Raw genomic sequence first — 15,189 nt, 5'->3', positions numbered from 1 at the left:
AATGGAACGGATGATACTAAACAGATGGCAGCGCATAGCCACTCACAATAATTGGTTTAATTATAAGCACTTTGGAGGCCTACCCGGCAAAGGCACTCGGGACTTACTTACGCACCTCATGTTACAAATATATACCATCCGGAATAAAGGCTATTACATCAACATTACTACTCTCGATATTTGTAGTGCTTATGATAAAGTCAATCACTCTCTAATTATACGGAAGACACTAGAAAAAGGTCTAAAAGGCAACTCAATTCTCTGGCTTCAAGACTTCTTGTCCAACAGGCAGACACAAATCAAATGGAGAGGCTACCTCTCCCATAGTAGTACCCAATGCTTAGGAATTCCTCAGGGTAGTGTGATATCCCCCTTCCTGTTTGCCATCTTCATGAATGACATCTTTCATCTTGAAAATAAAAACACTAAAATCTATGTATACGCAGACGATGTTACAGCTGTCACGCATGGTACTGACCCGACTCATTTACACTATAACACGGTCCAATTTCTCAACAATTTTGGCAGATGGGCTCAGAAAAACTCTGTACAGTGCCAGCCACGGAAGTGCGCAATTATGCGCATACCCATCAATATACGTGGCAACCAAGTTTTCATTCTCAATAATCAACCAATCCCAGAGGTCTCCAAAATTAAACTTCTTGGTGTCTACATTACTGCACGTTTAACCTGGAACGCCCACATACAATACATTCGGGACAAGAGCAGAAAGTTACTAAACATCTTTAAAATTTATTGCAACAAAAAACACGGTGGCCAACCAAAGGATCTTTTGTGCATCGCCAACAGCACCATCGGCAGCCTTCTCATGTACGTCATCCCCAGCATCGCAACCATAACAAAAACCCAAATGGCAATCCTAGAATCCTTACAGATACAATTTATTAAACTCAGTTACGGTCTCCCTATGACCGCAAACAACATCCTTACCCGCAGAGCGACCAACACCACTACCATAGAATGCCGCTACAGAAAGTATCTTATAAAACATTATAGTTCCTATCTCCAAAAGGCACCGAGGGACAACTTTTCCCGGAAAATTATACATCTGATCCACAGCAACGAAGGCGCCACCCTTGTGAAAAGTCTCCCATTACCCATTACATCCGGAACTGGACTAACATGCATAACATCCCTATCAATAAGCACCCGGCTCAAAACTCTACACTCCCGGATGCCACCGTTTTCGACATACATATCGGCGATCTTCCATTCCAGGACTCCTCCCTGCCAAACCCTGTTATCCGATCCACTTTCCACGAGTGGGCAATGGCACAAGACCTCTCTACTTTCCTAGCCACCGACGGTTCCAAAACCGACACGAATGTCACGTCAGCGTTCACCGACTACTCCAATAGCATCAAAGCCCACTACACCCTGCACCCCGAGGCCACCATCTTCACGGCGGAGGGTTTCGCTATCCTATGTGCGTTGCAACACGCTACTGAGAATAACAGCAACATTACTGTGTGCACGGACTCCCAAGCTATCCTTACCGCTATCAACGCTTATCAGGATAAGTCTTCATCCATCATTTACACCATCATAAATCACATCAACAGTCGCAATAAAGATAATCTACGGACACGTCTCGTATGGACCCCAGCACACAAAGGAATAACTATAAATGAACAAGCGGACAAACTTGCTAAGAGCCTTCCTAATGACACCAAGAAAACCCGTTATATCACACCGGAGGATTACATCAGCATCATAAACACCGATATCAAAAAGCAAATGGACACTGATTGGCATAATTTTCCTAGCCACTCAGACTATCACTGGTTCACCATCGGCCGCCACATCCCGGTCATGGATTACACGGACCGATACACAACCATCCTAATACATCGGGCCAGAACCAATTCTCTTATCACTAATTCCTTTCTTCACAAACGTAACCTGATGAATACTGATCGTTGCAGATTCTGCCCGACAGAACAAGACACTACGAGACATCGGTTGGATAAATGTTACCATTTTGACCCCGTCCGAAAAAAATTCTTAACAACAATAATATCAGACGTTACAATATCTTCAAGATAAGCGATTGTCTAAATTTTACACCCATTGAGATTTGTATACAAAGCATGATCACTTTTTTCACCGTTTATAAGCAGACTTATAAATACCGAGGAAAATAATACTGTAGTATCGCCATCTTTCACCACCACGGGGCGCAATAGTCCGAGTAACTGACGCCCAACGTCAACCTTAAGACCTAATAGAAACCGCCGAATCGAAGCCAAATTGAAAACTTCACCACTCAACGAGATCAAAAAATAAAAATAAGAATATTACGTAAGACGAGATCTATTACCCCCCTACCCCCGAGTAAAAAATCGTAAGAAAGCCTTGGCCCCCCACCCACCCCAAAATACCTTACGTAATTTATGGACGGCCCCTAACGCCTCGTCGGTACAGTACGTCACACACAAGCGAAATACGAAATTGACCCGAGATACTGGTATATCATTATCAATTTTCCGAATTTATTTAAAGAAAAGAAAAGGATTTTTCGTATCTTAATGTTAATCTAAGAAGCTAATATAATAACTTATAACAAAAGTTAATGAATAATTACCTAAAGAAACGAACTAATCGCGGGTTTAATAAATGACGTCACAGCGTGTCGAGGCTTAACGTTTCCAACGGTCCCGTGGTAGAGAGGTAAGTTTCGATTTAATTTGAATCATCCGCGATTGTTTTGTGTACAAACTAACCGAAATATTTGATTATCATTTCAAGAATGAACCGGACGACTTGTCTATTATAAGTTGTCTGCGGGGCGTTAGTGCCAGCTCGATGTACGCGTTACTACACTTACCTGCCGGTAGTGACCGGAGGCCTACATATAAAAACAAGGGCAGTTGCCGAATTACGAAAGAAATGAAACGAAGGCAGAACTTTTAGAAGGAGACACAAGCTCAAAGTAATAAGTATAAAGTGAGGTATTACGGTTACGGTATTGGCTTTCGTTTTACGTCTTGTAATGGAATAATCAATTTGTAATGTCGCTGTACTTTTGAAACGTTAGGTGCCGGTACGTAATATTAAAGACAAAACAATGCTAAAAATCATTGTCATTAATGTTCGACGATAATTAAAATCTTTTTAAGCCTAACATAATTATAAGAACACCATATTTTTGGCAAAATTCGTATCATTTAATATTTAGTTGGCCTTTCGTTTGAATAACATCAAACATTCTATCGGGCGTAGTTTGAATCGATTTTGCAATTGTTTTACTTCAATATTTTCTCCGGCGTCCTTAGTTGGTCATTTTAACCGGTTTACTCGATAATAATGCTTGTTTTGACCATAAACTATTTTTATTACGCTGTATAAATTTCACGTTGGACTAAGATCTGGACTGGTAGAAAGCCGGTCTAACACTTTTTTAATGTTTTCGTTAATAAACCGGGTCTTAGTGTTTTGGTGCATCGAATGCGGCATTGTTTCGTCGAAATATCTAATTACTTCCGCCAAATAAAGGTCCAAATGCAACTAAGTTCTTTTTTAACATATCCTGGTATTTTGAAGAATCGATTTTTTCGTCAACGACAATATCGGTTTTCCCGTCGAATCCAAAAGCATCCCAAACCGTTACACCGCCACCTCCCGACTGCTTTCTCTTTTCGCATCGTGCCAAGAATATCCACAACCGTCCGGTCCATCTAAATTCTACTTTTTTTCGTCGGAAAACAACTTTATCCCACTCCTCGGTCCGGCCGGTGACAGATTTAGCCTGTCCGAGTCTTTGTCGATAGTCAACGGGTATCGCTTTCATTTTTCAGTATTTTATGTTGTTATTATCACAAACACGTCACCGCCTGGTCCGATGGGACACAGATTACGGTGAATTAGCAGCTACCTGTCTAGTAGATAGCTGCTAATTGCTGTTGTGTAAGGAAGAAAACCTTTCGTTTATCTCCGTCCACTCGTCTCCAGTTTCCGTACTTTTTCTTGTTTTGTTTATACATTGGCCACTGCAGTTTTAGAACGATTAATGAATTATTGTAGCTTTTTCTCCGAAACTTCCCGGCTACCCGTAATTCACATATATTTCGAATTTCAACCTCTGAAAGTTTACTATTTTTGGCATTGCGTTATTAGCGTTTAAAACATAAATTGTTAAGATTTCAAAAGTTTAAAATGATTGGCTGCGATGTAATAAGCTTCCATTCAATTCTCTTCTCGTTTGTACTATTTAATAATACACGGAAAATTAATTTCCCAATCTTTTCTGACGTACGGAGGCCGAGAACTCACAAAACTCTAATCTATTTACTTTAAAACTGAACTAGAGCTAGGACTAAAAAATAAAGACGGACGGGTTGACTTTGAGGGAGAAGTTTTTTCTTATTTAGTTTACGTTACCCCAAATGCATTTCGCCGTTGTCGGCCTCCTCGGAGGGATTTTCACAAAAGGATCTCGGTACAAATTAGTCGTTAGTGGTAGGAACATCGCGTTTACAGTTGTTATTTCCGATCGAGCTATCCCGGCATTCCGCTGGTATTACACCGGTATTCAAATTCATTACACTAGTTTGCATAATGTTCTTTAAATTTTAGTTTAACTACATTTTTCTCCCGATGTAATATTTTTATATTATTAATATCGACATAACAATGTAAGAACACTGGAGAAGTATTAACCTTAAGACGTATCGAAGCCAGGTGTTCCGACAGTTTTACTTGTAGTTTCCTTTTCGTTTCACCAGCGTAAAAATTCGGCGTTCGACATGTACACTGAATTATAATACCAACACACCCGAATTTAATTTTCCGACTTTTTTCTCTTTATTCCAAACGTTTTCGGCCTATTTTGATAGGCCATCGTCAGGCTATCTATTTTGATAGCCTATCAAAATAGGCCGAAAACGTTTGGAATAAAGAGAAAAAGTCGGAAAATTAAATTCGGGTGTGTTGGTATTATAATTAACTAATATTGCTGGGAAGGAGATAGATATGTACTGTACATTGAAGTCGATAAACCACTCCTTCTTCTTCCAATAATTCTTTTTTCACATAAGATCTTGTCAAAGTCCGGATAACCTATTTTTTTGAATCCGAGCTAATTTAGTTAAATTATTACAGAAAGATTTTTGATATTTTTCAAAAAGACCTTTAATGTATGGGAAAAAATGTAGTTAAACGAAAATTTAAAGAACATTATGCAAACTAGTGTAATGAATTTGAATACCAGCGGAATGCCGGGATAGCTCGATCGGAAATAACAACTGTAAACGCGATGTTCCTACCACTAACGACTAATTTGTACCGAGATCCTTTTGTGAAAATCCCTCCGAGGAGGCCGACAACGGCGAAATGCATTTGGGGTAACGTAAACTAAATAAGAAAAAACTTCTCCCTCAAAGTCAACCCGTCCGTCTTTATTTTTTAGTCCTAGCTCTAGTTCAGTTTTAAAGTAAATAGATTAGAGTTTTGTGAGTTCTCGGCCTCCGTACGTCAGAAAAGATTGGGAAATTAATTTTCCGTGTATTATTAAATAGTACAAACGAGAAAAGACTGATTATCTGACTCCATCGGTTTTAAGATAAGAGTTTTTTACGAAATAATTTTTATTAATACTCTAAACTATTCAAAATTAACTGCCATTCGAGCGTATCGACTGATTTTTCTTTCCAGTTTTTATCTTTACTTCCCATTCTTTTTTCTTATTGGATCGTCCGAAAATTATAAAATCTTTCGTCATCGGCAATGGGGCGAACGACAATTAACCGGCATTTCAAAAATGCCTAAATAACTAAAAAAGCAATTATTAAGCGCCGTATACGCGGCACGATAGACGATACTAGCGAAAAGTGGTAAATCTCGGCACGTGGCAATGGCATATAATTACATTAAATAGTCGTTTAAAAAGTTACGATTAATTATGCGAAGATAAAGGTGCATCCCCATTAACGATTTTTAAACGCTGTGTATTTTTTCATGTAATGAATGCTCAAAAATGATCCCCTCAGTACCTTCCTTCAAAGTACTGAAGATTGCACTGAAAATGTTAAAAATTCCAGGAAAAAAAAACTTTTTACAAAAGAAACACAGCAAAATGCATGGGGTGCACCTGCACCCCGCGCGCCTAACGGCGGAAGTTTTTTTAGCGCGACCATTGGAGGGGGTGGACCCGAGTTAGTGTACTGAAAAAACGATCATTGCTTGATATCGAATCAGTCATAATACAAATGACGAATAAGACCATAGAAGGCGTGTAAATAAGATTTTTAAGGCCAATAAACGGAAAAAAGTGTCCCATAGACTTAGCATTGAAAGTTTGAAAAATGGCGTTTTTGGAAATATTTATTGCTAAATGGTCCTGAAAACAAGTTTATTTGTCTGAATAATGCCAGAAAATTTCTCGTAACCAAATTAGAAGTAAAAAAAACGATTAAAACAAGCGATTTTATAGCGACTGTTTACATAAGTCAAAGTGGTAGTCTGCGGGGGCGTGGCATTTCGCGGGAATTTTACCGACAATTGTTTTTACTGGTGGATGTAATAACAGACAAAGAAAGTGACCAATTACAGTGTAAAAGAAGTTAACTATCGATGTTATCTGGCAATAATTCGCCTTTTTATCTCTAGTCGCTGTAGAGTTTCAGGGGGTGTACTTTTGAAAATACTGAAATATTTTTGGCCCGGGGTTTGTGACAAAGCATTTAATGTTTGGAACAGTTAAAAAACACATACGGGAATACGATTCAACGATTAGATAGCAACAGACTTGTTTACAGTTTGAAAAATAGACTTTTGAAGTTGACGATTTTTTTCCTGAAAAATTCGCGAAACGTAATACTTTTTCGTTTTCGTTATAAATAAATAAAACAGATATATTTTAAGTAGTATTGTTGATTAATACATCAGAAACACAATCCCACTAACGTCAAAAACGAAAAAATCGCGAAAAAAAATTTGATTTTTTCAGTAACACCTTAGTCACGCGGGGTGCACGTACACCCCGCGCGCCCCTCCGTGTAACACTTCCCTGGCAATGGCATATAATTACATTAAATAGTCGTTTAAAAAGTTACGATTAATTATGGAAGATAAATGTTATTTATATTAAAGATTTTAAATAAAAATTACAACTTTGAATTTATTTGTTTCTTTTTGAACATCAAACGGAAACAAATGAATTTAGTATGGAAGAGATATTCGTTATTATAGCGTAAATATAAATTCGATAATTATGAAAATCTTACATCGAGTTGGAACGTAGCCGCGTAAAACAAATGGCTGTTTGACTTTTATGCCGGGAAATATAAATATTTGATTTTTTCTTTCTGCGTTGTTTACTCGGACCTCGTTTATTCCTAGGACTCGCGCTGGTGTAGTTTCTGGCAAAGGAGCTAATCGAAAAGAAGACGTCTGTGACGTAAATTCCGGCAATTCGTTCTAAGGCAGGATCGAGAAAAGGCGATTTTAGGAACTCTCGTCGCTGCCAATTGCGAGCAAATGTTTCGAGATAAATTCGCAATAGACGACAGCGGTTTCCAACAAAATATCGTCTCGAACAGCGTCGGAGAATTCATTGGGAAGAAATGAAATATCTATTTTTAAAATCAGCCGAAAACAATAAGCGTGGAAATTCGAGATGGTCGACGGAAGAAACCTGTCATATTTGCAAAAGGAGATTCAAGATTAGCAGCCAGTCCCGCTTGGAAATAACTCCGTATCTGTGTGTAAAATGCAGAATCGCGTTTTGTGAAAAATGCCAACCCGCCAATCGTCGGCGACGCGACCGATACCGTGTTTGTAATTTATGTCGTAAACAATTTACGAATAAAAGAGAGTTGAAAATGCATTATCTAGTCCATATAGGAGAACAGACTTTCGTCTGTTTCATCTGCGACAAAAAGTATTTGTCTTACGAGAAATTTCAAAATCATCAGAAAATTCATCCGCCCGCGCGGCCATTTTATTGTAACCTGTGTGAACTAGGATTCGAATGTCGGGATGACGTAACTTCTCACAAAGGAAATAGGCATTTCGAGGAATGTACATCGAATTAGTTAACCGTTGCACTTTTATAATTTTATCATTTTCCAGAGAAATTCAAATTTGTAATTTAAACGTTGCTACGTTCGAGCATCGTCGTCTTTCGTATTTTTGTTTCGCAGTTCCTCTCGATTACGGTGAAAAGTCTATATTATTTAACTCTGGATTTTTTCTTTGATTTTTTAAAGTAAAGATATAAAACGTTGTATGTCTTTGTTCGCCGTGTGACAATTTTTATTTGTATTATTAATTTAATTTCGTATATAATATATTTAATGCTTAATACAAAATAACCATTCGACAATATCCGGTTTCGTTTGTTTGTTTACGGCAACGCCAGACTCGGGCCATCTGCCGAGGGGATTACTCCCGCCAATGCTGCGAAATTATTGGTATCGCGGTATAGATTAAACCAAGATAAATTTTTCTCCGATACCAGTTCATTTTCATCTTCCGATGGACTTGTCGAATTTTCGTTGTCACGTGATTCCGAATCGACATTCGAGAGCAATGACGATTAACGATATCCTTCGTTTTGTCATTCTGCGATAACATTTTAAAAATGCGCTAACCGCCCGGAATAACCGGCTATAACCGACGACGTCGGTCGCCCCTACCGCGGTGTTACCGGATAGAATTTCCAAACGCACCCTAGGTGTTACGAATGCGAAGAAAACCCGGAAATCCTTACGTACCCGGCGCGTTGGCCAGGCGTAAACCCACGACCGACTACCGGTCTTCGGTGGTTCTACCCACTCGGCCATTGACGGACTCGGACGACGTGCGAATAAAATAGTTTCAAAGTATTAATTACGAATCTTGATTTTAAATACGAATGTAAAAAGAATAATAATTTAATTATTTTCGGTGTTTTAGGTAGTATATCCAGGCAACGGCATACCCGGGAACCACGTAAAAAGGCCGTTTTAGTGTCCGCAGAGCGGAAAGATGGAGGGGGAAAAACAACTATTACTACGATACGGTAATTTTGGTATTTGAATTTAGATCCCTCTAGATCGGGGGTCACCAAACTTTTTTCACGGCGGGCCACATAACTGGGAGAATGAAGAACCATTCTGTTATAACCACTGGTCGAGTAACTATTTTGTTCGAAACAGTATACCGAATACACAAAAAATAAAGACAACCGACATATTTATTTAGCAATACGCAAACGCGATGGCTGGTGTTAAAAACTTTACCGCAGCCACCTAGCCTATAGAAAAAGCGCTCCGAGCCGATATCCAAAGTCACAAAAAGTCGCCGATTTTCTTAAAAATTATATTATTGTCGGATGCAAAAATCATATTGGACGATTTCGCCACTTTACTTACACCGATTTGAATTTTTTCTACAAAGCGAGTTCGTCTGCAATCTACGACATTTCCGTATAAATAATTACATTTTAGCTCGTTTGTGGCGCGGCGCGGCGCGGCGGCGGGCCGTAGTTTGGTGACCGACGTTCTAGGACGACGCCTTAACGCAGTGATTCTTAATTTTTCTGCCTTAAAATGCACACCGCGAAGGACCGCGGATCACCGTTTGAGAAACGTGGCCTTAAAGTACAGTCGCTTCGCTTTAATCGAGAAGATTTCCTGTATCATATTTCTCATATTAAAACCGATTGTAACCTCCGGTTACGCACGCTGTCTCCAGCAGTTGGCATTAAAACTTCAACGCCTTTTCCAGAAATCTCGAAAACGAAAGTAAATGGAATCAAACAGTTTTTTGTAATAGAATCCTATTTAATTCTATTAACATACCGTTCAGAATTTCCAACAAAACAAAGAATTATTTTAAACTAGCAGGTAGGCCCGGCGTTGCTCGGGCAAAAGTAACGATAGCGAAGATTAAGATTATTACGTTATAGTCAACCTTACCCGTTTTCCCAGAATGCAAGAATTGGGTCCTCCCTGTTTCCAGGTTAATTACAGAATTTGTAGATAGGTCTAAAAATATGTTCGATTTCCCGCAAAAACGAAAAAACTGCATCTGCGTCTCGCACGTCGCTTTCTCTTAACACTTCCATCGTTGATGGAAGTGTTAAGACTTAATCCTGTCCCTCTCTCCCGTGGGGAGGAATTTCGAAAAATGCCTTTTAGCGTGCGTTCTCGTGACGTATCCTAACTGTGTACCAAATTTCAAATTTCAACACCTGACCGTTTGGGCTGTGCACCGATTATTATTATTATCAACTCGTCTCGATTATATATATAGATTAATGGCTTTGGTTGAATCGGATGTTTAGATTTTAAATTAATAGACAATTTGGCATAAGAGGTAGACGTTAGGCGCTACATACATTCTTTACATACATTCTTTATTTAGGTACAAAAGTACATTTCTCGGCCCCGCGTATGCATTACCGAGAGGTTTGTAAAATATTAAATAGAATAACAATGGGTACATTGAGTAAATATATATATACATTAATACAATTAAGTAAGTACAGAATAAGTAGGATAAGTACATAAGTATATGTAAGAACAATATAGTATTTGTAATAAAATTCATAGTGTTTAAATGAATAAATTAAACAAGCAAAAAAAAAGAGCAGCTGAATTGCCACGAGTGGCAATTCAGCTGCTTTTGGCTCTTGGAAGCAGCATAACGTATGTGTGAAGGTTTCAAATAGCTGTATAACTTAGCCCAGGTAATTATAGTTGCTGAAAACTGTAGGAACATCCGTGGCAGTCATAGTTTTATTCAGCAATTAAAATGTCAAAATGTTTGCCTGTAGGAAAAAAGCAGAGATCCAAAGTGGAGAATGCCTGATGAGTGGTCTACGGGTGATCCAGTATGTCTATAGTTTAAGACACTTTGCCTTTGACAAGGCGCAACTCTCAGACGATGTAGAGTTCACGCACTAAGGGACGACCTAAACGCAGCACCTCTCAATGCACAACTGAAGCATACATAAACACATTGGTTTCCACGAAAAACTGAAATTTCGTACTACAGTTAGAAACACGTCGAATACATCAAGGCACGTTGATTACTTGAAACACGCTGAACACTAAGATATCGAGGCACACAGAGAAAACCCATTGCACAGATTTAGGAGCTTGCCGAAACATATTCGAAGCACACTCGACCCATTGAAAACACCACAATGATATGTTGAGACACACTCAAGCACATTGAACTGATGTAAACATTGAAACACACTAAGCCCTAAGCCTATTAGGCACACTAATGCACACGAAGCACATTAAAACACTTACGAACATACTGAAGACACGTTGGAGGACGTTGAGGCACTTAAGTGGTAAATTAAGAAAACTAAAACTCTAGGCACCACTGTAAAAAAAAAAAAAAGGTCGGTTTGTTCCCTGACGAGACCGTCGAAGATTACAGTAGATCACCACACCTATAAGTTCAATATCAAAGGAGCACTTCTCCATCGAAACGGTTTATTAATAACGTAGATTGTTCGTTAAGCATCATTTAAAAGTACATTTCTAGCCGGTGAGTATTACACTTCTTAGAGTGTGCTTTATCAGTACACAGATTGCCGTTCTTAGTGTATGCTCTGTTAGTACACAGATTAATAAAATAGGCTGCGGTACAAGCTGGTAATTAGAACTCGCCAGTACAAATGTATTCTGTCAGTACATATAATTAATACGTAGGGCAATCACTAAGATAGTTAATGTTCAGTTGATTGGGAGAAAGCACCTGGTCATCGCTCCACTCAAACACTTTTATTAGAGAAAAATTGAGCATAGAATATCCGTAACGAATGTAGTATGTAAATGGAATCGAATATAAGCAATGATACACCAAGTTATTTTATACTAAGGATATACTAATTATATATGAGTTGATTTGCAATTTTAACAGTTTGTTTGGCAAGTTTTATAAAAGCATTGTAAACATTTTTGTTTATCCAAATATCTGATAAGTTGCGTGGCCATCTCACACCAAGCTCCTCCATCAGTACCCTTAGTTCTTGTCTTTCTCTCTCAGTCATTACACAGTCATAGAAGTAGTGTTTCGAGCCATCTATGGATATGGCAAGTAGGGCATTCATTCGATGTCCTATTAGTGAATCTGGCCAGATAGCTGGCGAACTTCCCATGGCCAGTAAAGACGCTAGGCGCTATCTCTTCGTAAATTTAATAATAATAATAATATAGAATTACCGGAAGAAAAGAATCGGCCCGAAGCGGGACGCAATCCGCGCAGACACGTTACCAGTTGCGCTAGCCGGACCTTCGGCCCGATCTCCCCTTCCGGCATATATAAGCTATAACCATCGATTACATTCGGCTTTGGTCGGTGGATAGCTTACGTGTATCGGGTGTAGTAAAGATGTTTGATTATTTATTTATATCACACACGTACGTGTATGATATAAAAATGTTTAATTAAAACAATTGCTTTAAAAAATTAAGAAAGTAAATTTTGTGGCGGATGCGCCGCCATTATTACGGTCCGGAATAGAAATCATTTCGTTTCAAACAACTATAAAAACAGGGAAGTATTTAGTAAATACCTAACCACTGTGGTAATATATGCGCGACACAATCTCTTAAATCAAAAATTGTAGATTATATTTTCTGAAAGAGAAAGAGATAATGTCGGAACTTCCGGTTTGCTGGAGCGCCAATTTAGACTCCAACGATTGGCGGAATATAGATCACGCGCCATAGACGAAACGTCGGTGGCGATAGGCCGTGTTTGACATTTTCTTTACGCGTTCTCGCGTATATCGCGTACGGATACCGACGAGAATACAGTTTTCAAAAGACTTAGGCCGCCTGGCCGCGGAACTGCCGCACCGAGTTTAATCGGTAAACTCGAACGCTTTGAAAGTTAGAAGCGGAAGTCGAAATGACTCAAAAAGTGATCGATTCGCTTTCGCTAATCAGTCACGTCCGGATTCCATTTTCTTCGATATTTATTTGTCGTGGCTAGTGCCATTCGTCGACGATTTTACAATTAAGTAAACGTTGTTCTTACATTCGCGGCCGTCGGGTATTTTTCCTCGGACGCCTGGTGATTCCTACCCCTGTAATTAATATAAAGGGTAAAGGGCCCGTACGAGCTCCCGAGGGACTGGTAATTACGGTAAAGGTATATGGACAGAAAACGAGTAAACTGATATAAAATAAAACGGTTTCTTAATTACGGAAATTATTAATATAATCGCCGTTAGAAAGGTTTGTAATTAGATTAGAAACCTTTCTAACGGCGATTATATTAATAATTTCCGTAATTAAGAAACCGTTTTATTTTATATCAGTTTACTCGTTTTCTGTCCATTTGTTGTCTTCGGAAAACAAAAATTAGTTATCGCGAAATAAACAAACGGCCGATCGCTTACGTATTTGCTTCTCGTGTCGCGTTCTCTTCTCCGTCGTCCGTCCGTCTGTCTTTCCTCGATCTCGAGAACGGAGTTGGATAGAGGAACGTCGAGACCAGATGCGGGAAGATGGCGATGGTGTGGTGCCGGTCTCGGACGGGAAAAGCGCGACACTGCCGATTTGAGACGGAGAGCATTTATCTTAAATAAATGTGATTAAAAATTGCCGCCCGGCATTCAATAAATAATTGCTCGTTTCTTTTACATCGGCGAATAATGTAATTAATCATTTCATTTATTTGACTTCCTTTAGAACGAATTATTGGTTAAAAAGTAAACTTATTTTGTAGCATCTTCGAGAAACATTGGGTTACGCAGAAACGAGATAATATTTCGACTTATCCCTATTTACGAGATTCTTTCCAATAAATAATATATTAAGAAAACGCTTTAATATTATTTTATTCTTTAAAATTCTCACATCTTGGCAAATTTTTCGAAAATCGATGGAAACGTTGTCACCAATAACGAGCGGAACTGCGCGTAAGTCGGAAAGTGTTCTTATCTACCGTCGAAGTGTAAAGCGACCGCGTGACCACCAATCGTGATTTTCCGCAAAAACGTACAACTCGGCATGGCCGATGTCCTGGCCAAGACGAAATTTTGAACTTGGTCCGTGGACGCCATTAAAGCTGTGTCGATCGAGTCACGATTGCTATAATTAATTGATCCCTACAATTCTTTTTAATTTTAGATTTAGATCGGTTTTAAATCCTTTCTAATCACGGTTTGAGAGTTCTACACCGCCGAGTTCGGTTTCGGTTTTCTTAGAACGTCGCGTTACCGAATGATATCGCGAATAATTAAATTCGTGTTCGTGACAATATTTTAATCGTTTTTTGAACGAATCCGTGGCAAAATGGGGGAGAGATCGCTGGAATAAGGTAGAGTGGATCGGTTTTTATGGTTTCGCGGCTTGCCAACAAATAGTCACGCGCTTGAATTGTTTGTGTGCCGGAAAAAGCGGAAGTGACCGATCTTTGACGCGTGTTGTAATTTCTCGAAACGAAAAAAAGAAACGACTCACTCTTTTTCGCGCAAGTGATTTCTAAGGAAAAGTAAAACTGTAAACGTACTTAAAATTGCTGTAATTAAAAATCTTGTTAATATACGATGTAGCTACGGTTCCAAAGTTTCCGTTGTCGGCAACGCCGTGTCGGTTCACGTGACTCCGCTCGACGTCTTACCTCGATTGTCACGGTAACGTGCCTAATTTGCACGTAATAAAAAACTCCATTGTTATAAAACAGCGCTTAATCCGTTGTTGTTCCGGGCCAAAACGTACTTTCGGGATCCCTTCCAGAATTTGATATTCGTATCCGAAGTACACAAACGAATAAACTGCGTCTGACATTGCCATGCGAAGGAATCTTCCCCCGATTCCCTATATAGGCCTCTTCCACGCAATATTGCAGTTTGAATCTTATTCAGATTCGTGTAATTTATCACGAATCGAGCCGTCGTTCTGTAGAATGTCGAAATATATCTTGTTTAGGATCGTGTAACGTTAACCGCCTTAAGCAAATCGAGTTACGGATCTAAAATTAAGAAAATTATCAAAATATTTAGGGTTCGGGTGCGAAGTTCATAATTCAAAAATTGTCGATATTGCTTACTTTTTATCGCAGTAAAACAATTCGTACGACTATTAGAAAACAAAAGTGTGAGAAGTAGTCACGTGTTGTACAATAATCGTGTGAATTGCCTTGTTTAGTCACACGTGTTACTGTGTAATGACCAGTATGAATCAGCCTAAACAAACAAGCGCCGTACAGTAGAAG

At 39.0% G+C, this 15,189-nt stretch overlaps 1 protein-coding gene across 1 annotated transcript; it reads left to right on the top strand.

Moving 5' to 3' along the window:
* Window positions 1–1,143: 1,143 nt before the first annotated feature.
* Window positions 1,144–2,067, top strand: LOC136985283 (uncharacterized). Its single transcript, XM_067282532.1, has one exon. The coding sequence runs from the start codon at window positions 1,144–1,146 to the stop codon at window positions 2,065–2,067; it is 924 nt and encodes a 307-aa protein (XP_067138633.1).
* The last annotated feature ends 13,122 nt before the right edge of the window (window positions 2,068–15,189 follow it).

Source organism: Centruroides vittatus, unplaced genomic scaffold (assembly GCF_030686945.1).
Source record: "Centruroides vittatus isolate TY-2023 unplaced genomic scaffold, ASM3068694v2 contig_1208, whole genome shotgun sequence".
NCBI lineage: Eukaryota > Metazoa > Arthropoda > Arachnida > Scorpiones > Buthidae > Centruroides > Centruroides vittatus.
This window is presented reverse-complemented; position numbering and strand designations above follow the sequence as displayed.

What these genes read in the sequence shown, in the direction of transcription:
- LOC136985283 (XM_067282532.1), top strand. Translation starts at nt 1,144, where the DNA reads ATGCATAACATCCCTATCAATAAGCACCCGGCTCAAAACTCTACACTC.